The sequence below is a fragment of the Symphalangus syndactylus genome, chromosome 13, assembly GCF_028878055.3.
Source record: "Symphalangus syndactylus isolate Jambi chromosome 13, NHGRI_mSymSyn1-v2.1_pri, whole genome shotgun sequence".
NCBI classification, from domain to species: domain Eukaryota; kingdom Metazoa; phylum Chordata; class Mammalia; order Primates; family Hylobatidae; genus Symphalangus; species Symphalangus syndactylus.
This window is the reverse complement of record NC_072435.2, coordinates 126,111,953-126,134,994: the sequence shown is the minus strand read 5'-3', so window position 1 is coordinate 126,134,994 and position 23,042 is coordinate 126,111,953. Positions and strand designations below refer to the sequence as shown.

Below are 23,042 nucleotides of genomic sequence, written 5' to 3'. Positions count from 1 at the left end.
GAGGAGTCATGAGAGCCAGTTTTGTCCCGCACACACCTCTCAGGTCCTCCACGGGAGCCTCCGCAGAGGCGGACGTGGACGAGGATGAGAGGTCCCCCAGGACTGCACTACCTGATCGTAAGGAAAGCAAGCTGCAGCCAACTCTGCCCACAAGCGGACATTTGGGAATTCATCAGCCAGGGGCAGCAGGCCCAAGACACAGCAGTTCACCCCCATTTCTTCGCACTCGTGAAGACCCAGCCTTTTGTCTCACAGATGCTCCAACAGCTCTGAGTGCACGCTTGGCCTGAGGCTGACCTGACGGTATTTCAGAGGCAGATATCCCTGCCCTTCAACTGGCATCGGGCAGCCAGAGTCCCCTGTGATCTGTTTAGGGACCAAGCTTCAGTGTAGATGCCACCCTCACTAGATCCTTAAACTCTGTTCATGCAAAGGAGGTGACTCTCGATTTAAGCCAGTCCATACACCTTGAATACCTTTTGCTTTCTCCAGCAAGAGCTGTTTCTAACACCATTAAGAGGATCAGTGGATCACATTCCGCTCGTTGGTAACACACCAATTCCACCGATGCAAACTCATTTCCAAGGTTCAGGTAGCAGAAGCACTGGGGTAGCTGCCCCTGGGCTGTGGGCTCCCCAGTTAGAATCCAGCCCAGGCAGATGTGAATGCTGGCTGCACCCAGATGGGGGCAGGCCCACCATCCGCTCATCTGTCACCGTGCTGGAGGACAGCATCACAGCACTGAGAGGCTATTGGATGCAGACGCACAGGGCCACAGTTGGCGGGGCCAGGATGAAGACCCAGTCCCACTCCTGGCTCCCTCAGTCCCGTTCTTGCTGTGTGGAGCAGGCCCAGGCACAGCCATTCATGGAAGCCTCAATGTCTGCACAGGGGCAGTGCTGGGCTGGTGTCCTCTGAGCCTGGCCCACGCTGAGGTGGCTTCCCAGCCAAGCAGGGGCCTGGTGTGCCACAGACGCCTTCCTTCCCAATCACGAGCCTGGTCCAGCGAGGCTGCCACATGCGACCTATGACGGCCAACCTCAGAGGGCCACTGGGCTCGCATTCCTGCCACTTCTATGGAGAGGGCATGGCTTATTCCAGGGGAGCTGTTCTAGAGCTAATGTCCCCCGAGGACTGACGCATGGCTGGTGCGGCCCCAGAAGCAGGGGGCGTGACGAGCCAGCACATCCGCCTCTCCCGTGGCCATCACCAGCCACAGCCCACGCACATTCTCCTTATCTCACTCTTTCAGTGGTATTCCTATTTTACTGATGATGGATTTATGCCTTTTTTTTTTTTTAACCACCTACCCTCCCTGAAACCAAGTCAAATTGTGAGGGGCATATAGTGCTGGTCCCGGAGGGAGCTGTTTCTGAGTTTTCTGAAAGCCCTCAGAGCCCCTGAGAGACGGCTTTGCAGGTAGATGTAGGGAGGGGGTTGTGTTTTCTGCCCCGGGTCTAATCAGTGTCTCCTCTTGCTGTCATTATTCAGCAACCTGCTTAGACATTTCTGCAAACTGAAAGCCTCTTGCTCAGCTGGGCGCTCACTCTGGGTGCCTAGCGGCCTCTCCCCGCCCTCCATGCAGGGGCTGCCTCTGTGTCCATGTCTCCTCCCTTCCATCGGGTGCAGCCTTCGCCGCGGGGAACACCTGGCTGAGGGATCCTGGGGCCTTCGCACCCAAGGTCCAGGGTGAGGCTGACACATTCATCACCATCCTTCCTTTCGCCAGCTGTCGGAGAGATGGTCCTCACTGCACAGTTCACCCATTTGCAGTGTGCCGCCCAGGGCCACTGCTGTGCTCACAGATGCCACGGCCACATGTAGAGGGCTCCCATCGCCCCCCAAGAACCCATTCCCAGCAGTGATCACCCGTCCCTCCTCCCCCACCTCCAACGCTGAGTGACCCCTAACTTACCTCTGTCTCTGTTGAGTCCCCATTCCCAACGTGTCCCATGGCTGCATCCATGCAGTACATGGCAGCGTCTGCCCTGAGCACCCACGAGGTTGGGTGGCCTCCAGGGCCCACATGCAGGAGCACCCACGAGGTTGTCACGACAGTCGTAGGATCTCCCACTTCTTCTCCGTGCCCTCACCAGCCGGGGACCTTCTTCCACCCTTCTCTGCGTGCATCTTCCCTCTTGGCCTCCGAGGCTTCCCTCTTGAGCTCTCAGGGTGCGTCTTCCCTACCTGCTCCCTGGGGAAGCTTCTCTTCCTGAGTGTCAGGTGTGGGCACTCCTGAAGGCGTAGCCTGGGGGCTCCTGTTCCTCTCGCTCCCTCCTCCTCCTCTGAGAACACTCTGCCAGCTTCTGTGTCTCGGCCATCTACAAATCCAGACCCTCTGCAGATCCCCCTGAAGACCCCTCTCAATGACTTGTGTCCCCTCCTGCTCGCCCTGAGGCCAGAAAGCCGAGGGTCCTCCTGCACCTCAGTCCCTCCTCCCTGCACCCAGGCAACCCGCATTTCCACAGCCTCCTAAGTCGCTCCCCGACCAAATTCCTTTGCTGGAACTCCTCCACCAAGTCCATCCACACAGCGCCCAAGAGGTCTCTTTGTAAAATGCAAACATGATCCTGTCACTCCCTGGCTTCAAACTCTTTCATGACATCCCACAGCTTGTGAGATCAGGTTATAACCAGTCTGGTCCCTGCCAACCTCATCTCTCTCCTTCCTGCCTCTGGGCCTTGGCACTCACTGTTCCTTCTTCCAGAACTCTTGTCCCGTTCCACCGCTGAGCTTTGTGTTAGAGGTTCACCCCTGTCAGTTCCTGGTGCACAGCCCTCTGGGCTGACCTGCTGGCTGCTGTCAGCCTCTTGGATTGGGTTCCTGGACCTCTGCACCCTGACCATGAGGGGCCACGTAACCTGGTATGGTTAAAACTGTGCAGGACGGGTCAAGAGGTCTCAGCTCTGGTTCCCCTTCCACCACCTCATAAGCTTGTGACTTTGGGCATGTTGCCTGACCTCACTTAGCCATTGAGACTGGGGACCTTATCTTCTCTCTTTTCCTAAGATTTAATGGCCATCAAATAAAACGTGTGTAAAAATGTTTGTAAACTGCATAGTGCCACTGATGCGCAAATCATTTCTATATCATAATTATGATATTACAGTGCCTGGGTCTCTTCTCCAACTCTAATGTTATTTTCATTTTTTAATGAGTTCTTCACTGTTATTTTAATTTGCCTTTTATTTAGAAAATCCCCAATTCATCTGAATTTGTTTCATGTGTTTGATTTTCCAAGTTGGACACAGCTTTGAAAATTATTAATCCCAATATGTTGAGGACTGGAGAATATGGATACTCTTATATTCCTGGGGGTGTGGTGGGGGAGGGTAAAATCATGCATCTGTTTTTCTGAGCATTTTGACTGTCCACACCCAAGACCTTAAAAATGTAGGTGCCTTTGACCAAACAAATATATTTCCTAGGATTTATCATTAGGAAGAAATTGTGGAAGTGTGCAAAAATATGTTTATAAGAATATATAATACAATACTAATTATATTAGCCAAAAGTTAGAAGAAACCTCAATGCCCAACATTAGGAAACTGGTTAAATAAAGTATGTTAATATGTTCAGTGGAATACTCTACACCCATTAAAAAGAATATGATGATAATATTTCATGAGGTAGAAGTATAGGATGCTATCTTGCAAGGTGAAAGAATAAAAAGATTGCTAAATAGTGTATATGATTCTGTTTTCACTAGATTATATTATTGAAAGATTATAGCGTTAATTTTCTTCACATTTGCTTGTTAATTTGGAGATGTATAGTTACGGCAGAAGAGATAAGTGTGAATAGAATGTCAGAATCATAAACCTGTTATCTGATGCAAATAGTTCTGAGCACATAACTTCATTTCAGAATTGCATTTTTACTTTAAATCTGTGTGTGTGAGCTGGCAGTGGCCTGAATTTCCAGTGTACGGAGAACTCATCAGCCCCAAACGATCACGTGGGTTTGTAATTCCCTAGGAGTGGGAGAGAAGCCATGTGCCCGTCTGGCGTTCTGCAGGGACAGGGGCGCGGGCTGTGTCCTCCAGAGCCTCTAACGAAGGAACTGTGTTTTCTCTGCAGTTACAACCCCTTCGATGGACCGAACGAGAACCCCGAAGCTGAGCTGCCCCTCACGGCGGGAAAATACCTCTACGTCTATGGAGACATGGATGAGGATGGGTTCTATGAAGGTCTCTGTTGGAACATGGCTGTGGCGGACGTAGGCTGGGCCGGTCCACCCCGCAGACCACCTTATCCAGGGGCCTCATAGATGGGCAGGGCTCCCAACATCCTCCAGCTGCCCAGCCCTCTGCTCTGACCCTTCCCCAGTCTGACCTTTCCCCACTCCATAGTTACCAGGTTTCTCCCCTTTGATGACTGGAAAGAAACCTGAGTGGGGTTTCCAGTGTTCAGCTCCAAGCTGACCTCTGACACATGGTAGATGTTTTCCACTAATCTCTGCAGAGCTTTCGGCAGCTATTTGCAGACACACGGGGCTGACAGACCCTCTGCTTCCAAAAAGGTCTCTCCTGCTCTTGTCTTTCAGCATCCTTGGGGTCTCCCAGAGGCACCCTCTCTGGCAGAGCTTCGTTCTGCTCCAGGTGACCTCACGGGAAGGTGGCTCTTGGCACCTGCGGAAGGCCATCCATCTCCTTGACTTTGAGGCACTGTTGTCAACTTAGGGGGTGGCCCCAGGTCACCCCTGCTCATTCCCTCGAGGTCTCCTCTCCAAATTTGAAATCATCTGAAACGCCCCGCCTTTTGTTGCCTTTTTAGCTTGAGAATAAACATGTCACAGCACCAGCAGCCCATAAATCAACATTCTAAAGGATTTGATTCCCTAATTCCCTCCATGTTTCAACTGCCCTGGACTAATAGCGTGGCCTTGGTTTCCTCCTCTTCCCCCTGAGCAGAAGGGATCTTGCTTGCTAAGCTAGCAGGTTTCTCTTTCGTGACCTCATGCTGTTTTCTCAGAGCTGATGGAAGCCCCGGCTGCCTTTCCTGGGTGTTTACTTGGGGTGAGGTCGGGTCACCTCTAGAGGTGCCCACGTGCAGGAGCCCAACAAGTGAGCTGCCTCGCTCACCACTCACTCACCAGCTCTTCTTGGTTCTGGATGGTCCAGCCAAGAACTCTCACCATAGTTGGTAGCAAAGCAGTTTGAATTCTTCCCATAAGTCCACATTATCATTGTTGATTTTCACATAAGCACAGAAATATGTGCCCAAGGCAGCTGCCAGAAAACCTGTGTGGAAATCTCTGGAACTTTCTCACCACACATGGAGCCCACAGAAGCGTTCCAGGAGCCTCTTTGCAGGCAGGGATCAAAACTCAGGGCTCCATTGTCTGTGTGACAGCAGGAAACTTCCTTCACCTCGCTGTGCCTCAGCTTTCTCTGCTATAGAATGGAGACAGTAATAGTACTCACCTCATAGAGGGTCTGTGAGGATAAATGAGGTAATAGATATGAAGGTCTTAGGATAGAGCTTAGCACATAGTAATTGTTCAATAAATAGTAGCTATCACCATCACCACCACCATTATAATCATCTTCATAACCATCACCACCACCATCATCACCGCCACCATCATCGTCATCACCACCATCTCCTCCTGTGCCAAACTAAGGATTTTTAAATAGTGTATCCTCAGTGCAAAGGATTGGCTCCTGCAGACCTGCACCCTAGGTGGAGGTTTAGAACAGAATCCAAGTCCTTCTTATTTATTTTATTAGCATCCAGGACTAATTCAATGGTTGACATGTCTTCCCCTGGGCCACAACACGTCACATGCTCCCCTGAGGCAGGGAGTCTTTTGGGCACAGAATCCAGTGCTCAGCATTTCCCAGCCCCTCTCTGTGGGTCTGTGGGTACCTTGTGATGAATTGGTGGAAACGGTCCATTCTGGGTCTGTGCTGGAAGATTACCCAAACTGCCTCATCTTTGAAGCTCTGAACGCTTCTCCATTTTCTGGCCATCTGCTGTTAGCAGCCTCGTGAGCCCTACTAATGAAGAAAGCACATAGAAGTTAGACTTTCACAAAATACGGTGGTCCCCACTACATCCACTCTTAGCCACAAGAGCTACTTTGACTTTTTTTTTTTTTTTTTGCCACTCAACTTGTGGTTCTGACACCAAATTGATAGTTCTGTGTCACATCAAATTGGACACATTGTGGATTCATTAAGATGTGCCCAGTGCTTTTCAAGGGGGACAGGAAATCACCTTTTAATTCTTACACTCAATCAAAAGTCATAGCAAGATGTTTATTTTCTTAATCTTCAAAGGCACTGATTTGACTGACTTGTCCTTCTAACAAATCTTTCCTGTGCACTGTTGTGGGCCAGCTGTCACTAGGGCTGGGCATTCAATAGTCGTGAGGTCCCTGCTGTCCCCGAGTGTTGTTCATGTTGGGAGGGGGTAGTCAGTGTATGTACATGGATACACAAACATAACGGTTTCAGGTTGCGATAAGTATCATGGAGAAAAGAAGACTGGGCCATGGGGACGGAGGAGCTGGCTCTTTAGATGTTGGGTGTGGAGCTGGCCCCAGCATGGACTCCTGGGAACAGTGCGGGAGCCCCAGGGCAACCCTGTTGCTCCGCCTTACGGTCCTGATGGGGGAGGTGGGAGTGCGCTGGGGGCCTCGGGGCCCCTGCTGTGTTGGCTGGGTGATAACTCTGTCCTTGTACCCAACAGGAGAGCTCCTCGATGGCCAGAGGGGTCTGGTGCCCTCCAACTTCGTGGACTTTGTGCAGGACAACGAGTCGCGGTTGGCAAGCACGCTGGGGAACGAGCAGGATCAGAACTTCATCAACCATTCCGGCATTGGCCTGGAGGGAGAGCACATCCTGGACCTCCACTCCCCGACCCACATAGATGCGGGCATCACCGACAACAGTGCTGGGACCCTGGATGTGAACATCGATGACATCGGAGAAGACATCGTGCCTTACCCTAGAAAAATCACCCTCATCAAACAACTCGCCAAAAGTGTTATTGTGGGCTGGGAGCCCCCAGCGGTGCCACCAGGATGGGGAACGGTGAGCAGCTACAACGTCCTGGTGGACAAGGAGACGCGCATGAACCTCACTCTGGGGAGCAGAACTAAAGCCCTCATCGAGAAGCTCAACATGGCTGCCTGCACCTACCGCATCTCCGTGCAGTGTGTCACCAGCAGGGGCAGCTCGGATGAGCTGCAGTGCACGCTGCTGGTGGGCAAGGACGTGGTGGTGGCCCCCTCCCACCTGCGGGTGGACAACATCACACAGATCTCCGCCCAGCTCTCCTGGCTGCCCACCAACAGCAACTACAGCCACGTCATCTTCCTCAACGAGGAGGAGTTTGACATCGTCAAGGCCGCCAGGTACAAGTACCAGTTCTTCAATCTCAGGCCCAACATGGCCTATAAGGTGAAGGTTCTGGCCAAACCCCACCAGATGCCGTGGCAGCTCCCGCTGGAGCAAAGGGAGAAGAAGGAGGCCTTTGTGGAGTTCTCCACGTTGCCTGCAGGTGAGCCCTGTGTCCTTCCGCGGGTCCCCCAGGGCAAGAACGCCAGGATGTCACCCTGCTCATGGGGAGGGAAAGTGGGGCAGGCAGAAGCAGGAATCCCCATCCTGACAGCATGACCCCGGAAAATCCCTTAGGTCACCCGAGAAGCACAGAACGTGTGTGCGTGTGCGCAAGAGTCCTTGGACCATGTCAGGGACCATGTTGGCAGTTTTTCTTTGAACACTTGCATCAGCAAGAGGCTCATCCTACAAAAGACAGGAGGGAAGTGAGTCCCCCCAGGGGACATGGTTACGTCTTCCGTGTCACATGCACCTCTGGACACATACTCATTGAGTTGGATAGTGCCTGGAAGTGCTTACACGCCTCTCAGAATCATTCCTTCTTTCTCGTCCTTGGAAATTATTACTATTATTATTATTTGAGATGGAGTCTCGCTATGTCACCCAGGTTGGAGTGCAGTGGTGCAATCTCAGCTCACTGCAACCTCTGCCTCCCGATTTCAAGCGATTCTCCTGCCTCAGCCTCCTGAGTAGCTGGGATTATAGGCACCCGCTACCATGCTCAGCTAATTTTTATATTTTTAGTAGAGACAGGGTTTCACCATGTTGGTCAGGCTCGTCTCAAACTCCTGACCTCGTGATCTGCCTGCCTCAGCCTCTCAAAGTGTTGGGATTACAGGCGCGAGCCACTAAGCACACATACGTGGCTTGTATAAAAGATGTGGTTTCATCACAGAAGCTATTTCCACTGCGATGTAAACTCCAGTGTTCTTTTCTGCTCTCTCCGCTCAAACGGGGAGTGTGATGTGCCCCCTTCCTTTCCTGGGGAGATGGTAGGGAGGTGGGGTGAGTGTGGACACCTCCTTCATCTTCTCGCTCTCTAACTCGCCAGGGTCCCAGTGCTGCTGAGTTACTGGGCAGCCAGCACCCCAACCTCCGGAGGCCTCCATTGCCCACTCTGGTATTCATGAAACCTTTGGTCAGCTAGAGCCTGACCCAGCAGTAGTGTCAGGAGTAGGTGGGACAGATGCTGCCTGAGGGGGGACAGCACGTCCAGGTAGCAGCTAGCGTAGGCAGGGTCAGTTCATCTGTGTTACACGACGACATTTTATTTCCTCCCCAACTGCCCGGCATTGATCAAGAATGCTGGGATAATGAGGCCACCCGCTTTTCACTGACGCCTCCCGCGATGCCTTCCGATGAGTGCTGGGGGTGAAGAAAGAGAAACACCAGACACGGACACTCCGTGGGGAGTTAGGAGGTGAAGGGCACATCTCTCGGGGCCTTCAGGAAAGGCTCTCCTGGACGCTAACTTTGAGATGGAGAGAGTCAGGTAGAGGAGGGGCCCCAGGCTCACCCCAGTGACTGGGAATGAGGTCTCAGAGTGGGAAGTAAACTGGAGGGACATGTCTGTGTTGGAGGAAGAGGGTGTAGTTGGGACAATCACATGTAGGTCGGCATTTCTCAGAATTCATGCCCCAACCACACCCCATGTATCATCCCCCCATGGTCTTGGGTATGGCCAGGGTTAGCCATGCCCGGGGATGGTGGTGCAAGGTTGGTGTTCTTCAGAGTAACACAGCTGGTGGGAGATACGGATGTGCTTATACTCACACACACCCCACATAAACACACACATCCCCATAGACCCACATACATGAATACATATACACACACCCACAGACACCCCCATAGACCCACATAGACAGATATACATACACATACCCATATACACACACACAGACACCTCCACAGACCCACATACACAAATACACATACACACACCCACAGACACCCCCAACACCCCTACAGACCCACATACACAAAAACACATACACCCCCCACACACAAAAAAACACATACGCCCCCCCCACACACACACCCACAGACACCCCCACAGACCCACATACACAAAAACACACCCCCACACACATACCCCCACAGACCCACATACACAAAAACACACCCCCACACACATACCCCCACAGACCCACATACACAAAAACACACCCCCACACACATACCCCCACAGACTCACATACACAAATACATATACACACACCCATGGACACCCCCACTGACACCCCTACAGACCCACATACACCCACACACACCCACCCACAGACACGCACACATATATACACACACACACAAAAAAAAACATACACACTTATACATACACACACACCCACACATACACACCCACATACACATATACCCATATACACATATATACATACACATGCGTCCACATACACCCACACACATACACATGCCCACACATCTACACACATACATACACTTACACACATCTATACACACCCACACACACATACACCCACATATACATACATGCACACACATGTACATACATACACATGTACATATACATCTACATACACACCCACATATACACATATATGCACACATTACACACATACACCCATACATACACATTTGCACACACACATGTACACACGCAGAAATGGATTCTCAGGTTCAACGATGTCATCAGACCTGCTCTCTTCATCTCTCAGTTTTGCTCAATTTCGTGGGGTGGTAAGATGGGGAATATGAGGTCCAGCCAGAGGGTAGAGGGAGAGAAAAGAGACAAGAAAAGGTGAGAGGACAAGGGGTGGGCAGGGGAATGGGGGGATTGCCTTCTGCCAAGATCTCTCTTCCATTTGATCTCCCAAACGCCGGCATCTCGTTGGCCCCTCTCTGAGCTAATCGTGTGGCTGCCTGGCCAGGCCTGAGACCCCTGGACAGAGGTAGCTCTGCCGGGTCACAGAGACAGAGGACGGGTAAGGAGATGGTTCCACAGACAGTTTAGGTTTGCATTTCCCAGAAGATGGGGACTAAATGCCGAATTTAAAGGAAAAGGGCAGCTGTGCATCCTGGTACCTGACTATACCCTGGCCCCACCCTCCCACCTCACCACAGTTTCTGATGTGCTTTCAACACTGTCTTCTCTTTTTCCCTGGCGACTTTACCGAATGATCTCGTTTCCAGGTGAGGTGGGCAGGGTCCAGTCACGGCTCACCTGCCAGGGCCGGGCCCTGAACACCTCCGTTCCCTTCTGTCCCCTCCCAGGACCCCCAGCACCCCCACAAGATGTCACCGTCCAGGCTGGGGTGACCCCCGCCACCATCCGGGTCTCCTGGAGACCACCTGTGCTGACGCCCACCGGGCTGTCCAACGGCGCAAACGTCACCGGCTATGGCGTGTATGCCAAAGGGCAGAGGGTGAGTTTTCGTTGGGTGGGGGGGCCTTTGTTAGGCTCTAACGCAGCAGGGACTGGCCCGGTATTTGCTCAGTGGAGGAGGCAGGGTCTACCCTTCCAGCCCTGATCACTGGAGGCACCCTCAACCACGAAGACTCCATCAGCGTGCACTAAGCACCACCCACCCCACCCCAGGGCCCCTTCCTCATTTCCAGCACTCCCCCCACCCCGCTCCCCTCACTCATTGCCTGCCCTGCTCTGCCCCGGATTAAAAATGCAAGGGCCAGAAAGGGTATCAGAACATTCTTGATTGATGACCGCCTTATTAATTTCAACAAACTGAGTCTTAGCAAGATGATACCCATGGCTGAAGGCGCGTCCCGCCTTTAAAATACTGCTGGGTCTGCACATTAACAGGTGACCAGGCCTTGACTCCAAGAAATGGGTATATCCCTGGTGCCTGGTGTAGGGAACCAAGGACACCAGCCCCCTATCCCTGCCTGGGGTGAAGTAGAAGTGTCTGCCCTCAGGGAGGGCTTGGGAAAGCAGCTGCTACTCACCGTCCCCAGCTCCACCCTGCAGGAGCAGGGGCGACTTGGAAACAGAGGCAGTGCGTCTGCCTGAGCTGCTTCCTGCAGACTCCTGTGCTCTGAGGCTGGAAGCCCCCGGCATGGGCCCTGGCCTCTCTCCCAGCAGTCAGAAGCCCACATTGGCCTCTGCCTGAGCCCCTCTCTTCCCTCCAGCTGTGGCAGTAATAAACCTGACACTCACTCCCCTCTCTGGCCGCTGCATCTACTCAGAATGGCTCCAGAGGATGGGAGATAAACGGTTGACGTCACTGGCCTGACGGAACCCCCTACCACTGATTGGGTCCTGGGGCCTGAGGTCTGTGAACCTGCCCCGCCCCCTCCCAGCAAGACTTCCTGGAGCTTCCATACCTGGCGGGTGGTTGGAGTCCGAGGTCGCTGGGCGTGGTCCTTTGCACCGGGCATCTGGGCAGAGGACTGGCCGGCTCCCCGTGCGGGACCGCGGGGCTCATCTCGGGCAGCCCGCAAGCCAGCTCTGCTTGTCCACAGGTGGCTGAAGTCATCTTCCCCACGGCAGACAGCACGGCCGTGGAGCTCGTGCGGCTGCGGAGCCTGGAGGCTAAGGGCGTGACCGTGCGGACCCTCTCCGCCCAGGGCGAGTCCGTGGACTCTGCAGTTGCTGCCGTTCCCCCCGAACTCCTGGTGCCTCCTACCCCCCACCCGAGACCTGCACCCCAATCAAAGCCATTAGCAAGTTCTGGAGTCCCCGAAACCAAAGACGAGCACCTGGGTCCCCATGCCAGGATGGACGAGGCCTGGGAGCACAGCCGTGCACCTGGCCCTGTGCATGGGCACACACTGGAGCCGCCCGCGGGCCCCGGAAGGCGGTCGCCCTCACCCAGCCGCATCCTGCCGCAGCCACAGGGCACCCCAGTGTCCACCACCGTCGCCAAGGCCATGGCCCGGGAGGCCGCGCAGAGGGTGGCCGAGAGCAGCAGGGTAAGGCTGGGGCACCCACCTCGGTGGCTCCTCAGTCCCTGAGCCCTACGGGACGAGGCCCCGTAATCTCCCCAGCCCGTGGAGGGGGACCCGCATCCCAGCTTGCAGGGAGGGGGGCCACGCTCAGCCCACAGCTTTGCTGGTGGACTCTGTCATGTGCCTGTTCCTGATTGAGTTAAATGGTGTTTTTTATTTACTAATATGTAGCCACATAACTAAGGAAATGGCAGGCACTTGCCTGGCGTAGAAAGCAGGCTCAGACAAATCCAGACAGGGCCTTGGTGTGTGACAGGGGGTCTGAGAGTTGTCCGGTGGAAGTTGGCCAGGACCCACTTTCCTGAACCAGCCTCTTCCTGGTTTGGCTGGCTGCAGAGTCCTAGGTTCTGTGTGTGTGTATGTAAATATACACACACACACGGACATGTGTCTATACACATATGGACATGCACCCATACGATACACATATCTGTATGCATCCTCACGTATACACATCTATACCTATGTGTAGAAACGCATATGGGCATATGGGTCCCTGCGTGCATATTTGCATGCCTGCTAACTGAACTTTCCCGGGTCCAGGAGAGAACATTTGGATCGTGGTAGGGCACGTTCCGGAGGATACATGCAACGGGACCTGCATTTTTGAGAAATCGCCTGCAGAATAATGCCTCCCGTGCAGGGTTGGGGGAGGAGATGCGGGGCTGGGAGCCAGACAGTGTGCCCGCACCCCTACCCAGAACCCGCTCTCTTTTTCTCCCGTTGTGTTGAGCCCGTTTCCACCTGAGGTGGCAGCACAGCCCTGGTCAGGGCCCTCGGCCCTGCTGGGTCAGCCTGTGGGGTCTCACCGGGACCCTACACTGTCCTCCTGTGAGCGTTCCTCTGGGCTGGGGGCCAGGCCAGGGAAACTGAGGCGGGGCACGCACCCTGAGAGGTCGGTGCTGAGCACTGTCTAGGAGGACAGAAAGGATGATGGTGACACGGGACAGGGAGCCACCTTCTGCCCACACCCTGTCCTCCTGAGTGGACCTGCCCTGGCAGCGCCTCAGCACCTCTTGAAAAACTGGAAATCTTCTGTGAAACTTCCTAATCCATTCAACATTGGCCACTAATAAAAAATACTAAACATGCATGTGTGGCCTTTCTGTAAAGGAAACCCTTCAGAATATGTGAATTCACCATGGCTCTGATGGGCTCACAGGCAGGAGCCCAGGCCCCGAGCTTGGGAGGTGGTGCTTCTGGGGAGGCCGTGGGCAGGAGAGGGTGGCAGCTGCCCTGTGGGATGCAGCTCCACTCTTGCTCCCCCAAGAAGGCTGTGAGGGCAGGGAAGCCTAGGGCAGGAGAGAAAGCAAATACTTCCAAGTCCTATGTTTCAGACAAATGTGAATTGATCAAAGTATTAATAAAAGCTGGGCAGAGGGGACCAATGGAGGGAATGAGGGGTCATCTGTGTATCCAAATGTTACCTCAAAGGTTAAAAAGAGGCCGGACACGGTGGCTCATGCCTGTAATCCCAGCACTTTGGGAGGCCGAAGCAGGCAGATCACGTGAGCTCAGGAGTTTGAGACCAGCCTGGCCAACACAGTGAAACCCCGTCTCTACTAAAAATACAAAAATTAGCCAGGCATGGTGGTGTGCGCCTGTAGTCCCAGCTACTCCGGAGGCTGAGGCAGGAGAATAGCTTGACCCTGGGAGACAGAGGTTTCAGTGAGCTATGATCACGCCACTGCACTCCAGCCTGGGCGACAGAGTGAGACTGTCTCAAAAAAAAAAAAAAAAAAAAGATTCTGGTGGGTCTGGGGCAGCGAGAGGGTGGCAGAGCGGGGCCCAGAGCAGTGTCGGGGGGTGCCTGGCCAGGCTCTGAGGGGCTGAAGGTTTGGCGAGTGCGGGTGGGGCTAAGTGTGGCTGAAGGTGGCCCTGTCTCACCCCCGTGCCTCCTTTCTCTTTCCAAGTTAGAGAAAAGGAGCGTCTTCCTAGAGAGAAGCAGCGCGGGGCAGTACGCAGCCTCGGACGAGGAGGACGCCTACGACTCTCCAGACTTCAAGAGGAGGGGCGCCTCGGTGGATGACTTCCTGAAAGGCTCTGAATTCGGCAAGCAGGTGAGTGCAGGCCAGGCCCCATGCCATCCTCCGGGTGGGCACAGGCTCGGAGCAGGCCCCGTGGAGATCAAGAGACACGGGCAATTTCCCCGCTACCCTTGGGTCCCTGAGAGAGATAGAGACACCCAGCTGGGGTCCCAAGTCATGCTAGATTTCCAAAGTTTAGGTTTCATGATGCCTGTCACATACCCTCATTGGGGATAGTTGAAACAGTCGAAGTGCAGGGCTTCCACCCTCCCCCACTGCACCATCTCAGTATGCGGTCATGGGGGTGGTTTTGCGGGTCCGGGTAGGGTTAGGCTCAGTTCAGGCAGGACCCGCCATTCGCTCATTCACCTCGGTTAACTGCGCAGATGTCTGTTGGCCATCTGTGGGCTAGGGAGGCATCATGGGAGACAAAAATAACACAGTCAGTGTTCGTCCTTCAGAACAGCAAAACGGCAGAGCCGGGCTCATGAGGAAGACATTCGGCCAGTTTGGGGTTTCTGTCTAATTTCCGATCACGCATTTTCTAATGGAAGTGCCCTCGGATGCTGTAAAGAACAAAACTTGGACAACAGGAGGGACTGGAAATAACCGAGGGCCTGGGGAATGCTAAATCATGGGAGTTCAAAGACACTGCAGATATCAGATCACACAGTATCCTCTGAACCCACTCCCACAGCAAAACAGCCCATACCCGGAGAGGGGGACTGGCATCTCTCAGGCCTGGGTTTACATCCGAGCTGGTTACAGACCACAAGTGGGCAAGTCCCCCGATTCCTCCAGCCATGATGTCATGGTCTTCATCTGGAGGATCCAAATCATTCAGAAATGGAATGTCCAACTAGTCACGGCTAAGACGACAAAGACGTTTAATTACCCCACATCACAGGGAGTCTGCAGTAGAGGCTGCGAGGTGGATTTTTGGCTCTCAGTGTGTCATGGGTCTGGGTTCCATCTCTTCCATTCTCTTGGCCTTTCTCTCGTGGTCACAAAGTGGCTGCCATAGCTCCAATAATCACACCCTCCTATGAGAGCACCCCAAGAAGGAAAAAAGGGATGGGTGGAAGCCAGACTTCCTTCCAGTCAGACTTTCCATGACATCTCGCTGAGCAGACTGAGGTCACATGGCCACTACACAGGCAGGAACCGGATTCCAGTGAATGGCTTATCAGTGATGTGTCATCCAGAAGCCCACCAGGAAGGCTCAGTGGTAGAAAGGAGAGCTTTATTGGTGACATCAGTTTGCAGACCAGGAAGAGAGAGGCTCTGGCGTGTGCTGAGGGTGCTCTCTCTGAAGAGGGAAGGGCAGGGTGGTTTTTATGCCTCACAGGGTCCACATTACACAGAACCATATGCATTCAGGTTGGGGAAAAGCTGTCCATCCGAGAGGGGTCACACGCACACGCAGTGAGTAGACATATCTGTAGCATCCTCCTTGTGCACCACACATGGGGAGGGGTTTTAGTGTTAGAATGAGGTGGAATTGGCTCTTTGCATCAAAAGGTAAACCCCAGGCTCAAAGCCTAAGCTAAAATGGGCTTAAGCCTCTTTAAGCTGAAACTGGCTTAATGTCTACAGTCGCTTATCAGAAAAGAGTGTGTGTGAGGCCGGCCCTCTGCCCAGTTGGAGTTGCGTGTTCTGGGTTGTAAATGAGAGTTAGGAGGAGTCCCATAGCGCCTGTTGTTGTGGAGTTTAGTAAGAGTGTGGGTTTTCTTGCAGCGTAGGAATTTAAAGAGCAGCCATGCCAGCCAGGCCTTGACCCCTCAGCCCCAGGTACCTTTGATTTCCCTAACCTTAGGGGCCATCTCAGTTGAGAAAGAGGTATCTGTTTTGGTCTCTTGGGTCACAGATGATTCATTCTCTTGGTGCTGGGCCTGGGTGAGTTCTGGATATAGGATTTCTGTTGACTGTTGTACTGGTCTGCTGGGGCTGCCATCACAGAATACCATAGATCAGGTGGCTCAAACGACAGAAGTCTGTTTCTCACAGTGCTGGGGGCTGGAAGTCCAGGGCTGAGGCATCAGCAGGGCTGGTTTCCCCTGAGGCCTCCCCGAGGCCTGCAGATGGTGCCTTCTCCGTGAGTCCTCACGTGGCCTTTTGTCTGTACATCCCTGGTATCTTGTCCTCTTTTTATAAGGAAAACAGTCCTATTGGAATAGAGCCCTGCCATCATGATGTCATTTAATCTTAATCACCTCTTTAGCCTATCTCCAAATAAAGCCACCTTGGTGGTTAAGGTTTCTGAATAGGGCGGGGTGGGGAAATACAACTTAGTCCGTAGCAAATGTCGAGCCAGCAACACCTGCCACGATAGCACAGGTTTTATGAGGCTTTCTGTGTATTACATGACACGCAAAACGCAACTGGCACGTAGTAAGTGCTCAGTAAATGTGAGCTCTTATTTTTTATATACAGGGAAACTGCGGCCCACAGAATTGAGAATTTTTGTTCATGATTATGCAGATGGTCTTCTAACAGAGCTGGAATTAGATTGAACTGAGGTCTGCAGACGACCTGTTTCCATGCCTTTCCCAATGTGCCATGTTTTCCCCACCTATCCAGGAGTGAATCATTACCTTCCCTGCAATCTGCTCAGGTTATAAACCCAGAAGAAAGGCTGGAGCACTTGTTCTCCGGGTGTGGGACCCACACCCCCACTGCTTTTTGAGATCGGCATTCAGCGCTGTCTTATGGCAGCCACAGCCCCAGGTGGCCACAGAGCCCTTGACATGTGGCCACCTGGGGCTGAGTGTGACTGAGGCCCTGAAATTTTACTTCTATAAAGTTAGTTCCAGATTAGTTTATATTCTAATTAGTTTACATGTAAACAGCCACACGTGGCTGATGACCACCAGTGCTGACGCCCAGCTCTGGATGACCACACCTGCTACAAGAGATGACTTTTCTAGGGAAGAGTAGAAGCAGCGGCAGAAACACAGCTCTGCACTTCCGAGGGCCTCCCCTCCTTCTGATGAGACTGCCGAGGAAGTCTGTGTGGCCAAGCATGCTATTCACATGTTTTCCCGCTTGTTTTCTTTTTTAACAGAGCAAACAGGTCTGTTTCTATTAAAATTTAAAGAGCATTAATATTTAGCAGCATTGTTTTATGTTGTATTCATTTAGATGACAAGTGATACTTATTTTCCATTTACAGTTGAGTTTTTTTTTTAAAAGTAACATTAAATATTGATTCAAGTCAAAGAATACATTCATTAATCATACAGATGGCGTCTGGCTAGGTGATGCATCATGACAGTGGTAGGGAGTGACTGACATTGAGCTGGTGCACAGACTGCCAGCTCTACAATCCGGGAAGCATTCCCTGACCACTTCCCACGCTGCCTGCCCCGTCACATGAGCCCTTACCCCTTGGTGCTATCCCATCTGCTCCAAGACACTGACGTTTTAGCGAGCGGAAGCCTCCACTTTTAGTTGACTACGGTATCTCTAGCATTTCACACATAGTAGGTGCTCAGTGAACGTTTGTTGAATGAATGAATGAAAGAAGGGAGGCTGAGAGTAGCTGGGACATTTGCTCTGAAAAAATCACCTCCATTCTCCCAATATTACAAATGCATTTTCATTAAGTCCACAATGAGAAATGCTCACCGTACCAATAAATAATATCTTTAGTTATCTATTTTTAGAAGTATTTCATTGACAAAGATTGTCTATGTTCCAGGTGTACATCTTGATGACTGGATGTGGGTACACATTGTGTAAAGACTGTCATGCATGGCTGAGCATGGTGGCTCAAGCCTGTATTCCCAGCACTTTGGGAGGCCAAGGCAGGTGGATCACTTGAGGTCAGGAGTTTGAGACCAGCCTGGCCAACATGGTGAAACCCCATCTCCACTAAAAATATAAAAATTAGCCGGGTGTGGTGGCAGGTGCCTGTAATCCCAGCTACTCAGGAGGCTGAGGCACGAGAATTGCTTGAACCTGGGAGGTGGAGGTTGCAGTGAACCGAGATGGTGATACCGCACTCCAGTCTGGGCAACAGGGTGAGACTCCATCTCAAAAAAAAAAAAAAGACCGTCCCAGTCAAGTTAATTAGCACATCCGTCATCGCTCATGCTGAACACCAGGCCCCCGGAACGTGCTCTGCATGTAACCAAAGTCTGTACCCTTATTAAATCTAAAGAAAGAGGCTTGTAAGAGGAATTTGCAGGTTTTAGTTTGGCGAGAGGAAAGGTGGTTTGCCGAATGATAAGACTGACGTTTGCTATAGTGATGATCCAAATCCTGTCTCGTGGAGGCTTTACCTCAGCCTCTTTATAAGTGAAATTTATAGCCACAGGCCTGCTGGATGTGGGGCTCAGCATCTCCCCTATCCCCAGGGAGGGCCATCTGCCTGCTGGCATTCTCCACTGAGGACTGGAGGGTAAAGCTGCGTGTCCCCCTAGGAGAAGGCATCCGCCAAGTAGAGTGTCTAAGGTCATGTTCTCTGTCAGCAGAGGCAAGGGCAGACCTGGACCCTGGTCCCAGCCCTATCGTTTACTTGCTGAGCGCCTTTGGCCAGTCACTAGACATCTCACTGAAATGCTGGTGACTTTGCTTAGAACACTATTCCAAGAATGGAGAGAGGGCTGACCTCAAGCATCTGGCGAATGCCAGACACCTCCTTCCATCCCAGGAGTTGACCCCTAGCTCGCTGCTGCAGTTGAATAAAGTGAGACTGTGCGGTGGTGCAGGAAGTCCCTCCCTGGGGGCCTTGGGAGGGCCTCGTTAGACCCAGACTCACCTTTTTAATCCATTTAAACCCAGTTCGCTTTCATGCCTTCCGCTTGGAGCCTGGTTGGAAGCATTAGGGCTGGCGCAGCTGAGAGGCTGGTGTTGCAGACTGCCCGGCCGAGGCCCTTCCCATCCTCCCTCTCACGGGCTTGGGGCAGGGAACCTTCCACCCGCAGCGCCACGCAGCCTCCCTCAGCAGGCCAGGAACTGACCGTGACGCCAATGTATACACATCTTCATCTAGGTTAGTGATTGAAACCAGATTTTTTTTTTAGATAACTACGTCACAGAATGCTATTGAATACCTTTGTCTTGCCACACCGCCGCAAAATAAACTGTTCTTAATTGATACCATGTAGCAAAAACAGAATATCTTTGTGGATGTATTGCATTCATCAATCTGAGTGCATCAGAACGTGTAGTCTGAGTTGTCGAAGGATTACTTTGCTTTGAATACCATTACCACGTGACCAGGTGCTTTCTCTGTGAGTGGAAACCCAGCAGCTGCTGCTGGCACCATCACTGGGAGAGACCACCAGGGCTGTCGCCGTCTCCAAGCTGGCATGTTACCAGGTAGCCTCTTCATTTAAACACACTTTTTTGTTAAAGTCTTTATGCTGTCGGCAGCCTCTGCCCAGCGCCCCTACTATCTGCACAGTCTTCATCTCATGCTGAGGCTGAGCTGGGCCTGGATTAAGCACAGTCTGTGCGGCGGCTCCATCTCCTGCCAGGCCAGGCTGTCTGCCAATGTCTGCGCGTGTGTATTAGACAACGTGGCATGTTTTAAAAACCTAAGCGTCTTTTATTTTTATTTATTTATTTTTTTTTTTGTGAGACGGAGTCTCGCTCTGTCACCCAGGCTGGAGTGCAGTGGCACAATCTCGGCTCACTGCAAGCTCTGCCTCCTGGGTTCACACCATTCTCCTGCCTCAGCCTCCCGAGTAGCTGGGACTACAGGCGCCCGCCACCACGCCCAGCTAATTTTTTGTATTTTTAGTAGAGACAGGGTTTCACCGTGTTAGCCAGGATGGTCTCGATCTCCCGACCTCATGATCTGCCCACCTCGGCCTCCCCAAGTGCTGGGATTACAGGCGTGAGCCACTGCGCCCGGCCTAAGTGTCTTTTTATGGTACATATACACCTCACCTTACCACGATCCCCCTGCTCCTCTGACACAATGCTGGATCCGGTGTACACCTGGTGTGCACTCATCCCCACTGTCACCAGAGTTTGGAGCCTTTGTCCAGCCAATAAGTTGGAGAAGCTGAGGATGCCCAGAAATGGACATTCTGCCTGTGTGTCTTGTAAGCCCCAGTGGGTTTTCTGTCTTGTCCAGAGCTCAGGTGTTTCTGGACCCGTTGGAGCTGAGAGACCTGCGCTGATCCCGTCTGTGCCACTTCAACAGACAGAGTGGGTGTGTCCTCTCTCCAGCCTCACTTTCCAGAACGAGTAACACACACCCTGTGCCCGTGTCTAGGCCTGTGAGCCCCGCGAGTGGGCAAAGCAGGGAAAGGGTTGGCAAGCTCAATGTGGCCTCTTGTAGGATGCGGGAGGAGCCACCGCTCAGTAGCCCTTTTTCTTGGCCCCCAGCCACACTGCTGCCATGGAGACGAGTACCACACGGAGAGCAGCCGGGGGTCTGACCTCTCAGACATCATGGAGGAGGACGAGGAGGAGCTGTATTCTGAAATGCAGCTGGAAGACGGAGGAAGGAGGCGGCCCAGCGGCACATCCCACAATGCCCTCAAGGTGAGTGGCTGGGGAAGGGGGACCCTGCACTCTGTCCCCAGAGTAGCTCCATCCACGTCCCTTTGCTGGGGCTGGTGAGGCAGGCTCCAGAGGGGCCTTGCCCTACAACCAGTAGCCCTCGGATTTGGATTCGCTTCTTTCTCACTATTGAATCTGCATTCGGGAATTACCTACACTCCTGTCTTGTTCTTGGCCAAAAGGTCTGGGTAAAGGAGTTTAGAGGAATCCATTTGGCACCCTCCAGGGGCACCCAGCTCTGTGCCAGGAACTGAAGTGGGGGGAATAGAACAAAGAAGACCCCCCTCCGCAGCCTTAAGTCTCATCTCAAGAGAATTGGCAGCCAAGAGAGCGTGCATCAGCCTCTAAATCTAAAGCGGAGGCCAGGACGGTGTGGTCAGCAGGGAGCTCCTTAAAGGAGGGCACTATGGTGGCCCTGTCTGGCGGTGGGCAGGGGTCAAGCACAGTGAGGTCGGAGGAGATGGGTGTCCCACATCTGATCACACCAGCCTCACAGACAGGCTGGAGGCTCCATGCACCTGCTCAGACCACCTCCCGCTAGACCCTCTCCCTTCTGCTCTGGCAGAGGCCATCAGCAAGGGGTCGACGGGAGGTTACCTGCAGGAATATTGAGCTCGAGGCAGCCTAGAGCCAAGGAGGGTGGGTCTCCCATCCACGTGGCTTCCCCTCGGTCCTGGCCTTGGGGAGATGTTTGTCACTGCTGCTGCGGTCGCTGGCCAGTGCGTCCGACTCCCGCGTTCATGTGCTCTGCAGGGCAGTGCGGGATGACCAGCTCTATGCACCAGGCCCTGTGCTAGGCCGAGGGGTGCCCTCTGCAGGTCCCAACCTAATGGGGAGACAGACAAAGGCAAGCCATTGGTAGGAGCTTTGTGGGTTTTCCAAATGAAAAAGGCCTTGGAGAGGAAAATCCCGCGGGAAGAAGCTTCCCAGCACTGCTTTCTCCAGGAACACAGGGCGTGCATTTTGAATGGTGGACAGAAGGCTCATCCAAATCTGGCCTGCCGACTCGGTGACTACTTGCATAGACAAGACTGACTTATGTTCTCCTGGCAAAGGCCCCTGGCAGGGCCTTGGGGATGTCCTATCACCAAAGAACATGCCAGATCCCTATGCAAACCCTGCATGGTGCAGCACGTGCTATCCCCGGCGGCTCCTCCGTCCCCACTCCCAGGTGATGCCACGGAGCAGGTTCACACTGGCCTTTGCGGAGTGGTCCAGTCTGACCCCATGACCCTTCTGTGTGCCCCAGAGCCAGGAGCTCCGAAAAAGTGCCCATGGGTCAGGCCCGGTGAGTCGGGCAGCTGGTCTTCCCACACCCCTGATGCCTCTCCTTTTGATGGAGGAAGAGCCCGGAAATTGCTTAGTAGAGAAATAATGTCACCTTCTCTCCTCAGAAGGTGGCCCAGGGTCAAGCAAGTTCATCATAAAGTTCCTGGGCTGAGCCCCACCCCCTCCACCTCTTAGCAACAGGGGGATCGCCGGGGCTGGGGCTCGGCCAGGATGGCAGCAGCCTCCCTCTCCCATCCACAAGGTGTTGTCAGGTTTTAGAAATCATGTAGGAGGCGGGGCACGGTGGCTCATGCCTGTAATCTCAGCACTTTGGAAGGCCGAGGCGGGCAGATCATGAGGTCAAGAGATCAAGAACATCCTTGCCAACATGGTGAAACCCCGTCTTTACTAAAAATACAAAAATTAGCTGGGCGTGGTGGTGCGTGCCTGTAATCTCAGCTACTCGGGAGGCTGAGGCAGGAGAATCACTTGAACCCAGGAGACAGAGGTTGCAGTGAGCCGAGATTGCTCCACTGCACTCCAGCCTGGGCAATAGAGTGAGACTCTGTCTCAAAAAAAAAAAAAAAAAAAAATCATGTAGGCAGGTCTGGATTTCTGGATTCTCTTTAGAAATTACAAGACGTGGTACAGAGATCTGGCCACTCAGCGTGCACGTTCCCACGTGGCAGTGAGGAGCTGTAGTGGAGCCGGGTCCCTGATGGGCATGGCAGGTGTTCGGCCCCTGCTGGCCTGGTTCACTCATCCTACCTGCCTTCAAAAGTGCCTGGGGTTGCCATCCCTGTACTCTAAGGATGGTTTGTTTTCGATGTCCTCATTTGCTCCAATATTAGCTGATGTGCTCCCAAATCTGCAGAAAGTGAAGGGAGAGAGCTATCAGCTACACAGTGTGTGCCCCGATGCCTCCTCACCTGGCT

The 23,042-nt window shown here is 53.0% G+C and overlaps 1 protein-coding gene across 18 annotated transcripts in view; it reads left to right on the top strand.

Annotated features, from left to right (window-relative positions):
* The window catches only part of RIMBP2 (RIMS binding protein 2), a 400,662-nt gene that overhangs the window by 340,608 nt on the left and 37,012 nt on the right, over window positions 1-23,042 (top strand). For all 18 annotated transcript variants that reach the window (XM_063615237.1, XM_063615236.1, XM_063615234.1 and 15 more), the window contains 6 exons: window positions 4,080-4,189; window positions 6,696-7,508; window positions 10,601-10,752; window positions 11,807-12,256; window positions 14,206-14,352; window positions 20,662-20,820. In XM_063615237.1, coding sequence (XP_063471307.1) covers window positions 4,080-4,189; window positions 6,696-7,508; window positions 10,601-10,752; window positions 11,807-12,256; window positions 14,206-14,352; window positions 20,662-20,820 — 1,831 coding nt within the window. The remainder of the gene's footprint in view (window positions 1-4,079; window positions 4,190-6,695; window positions 7,509-10,600; window positions 10,753-11,806; window positions 12,257-14,205; window positions 14,353-20,661; window positions 20,821-23,042) is intronic.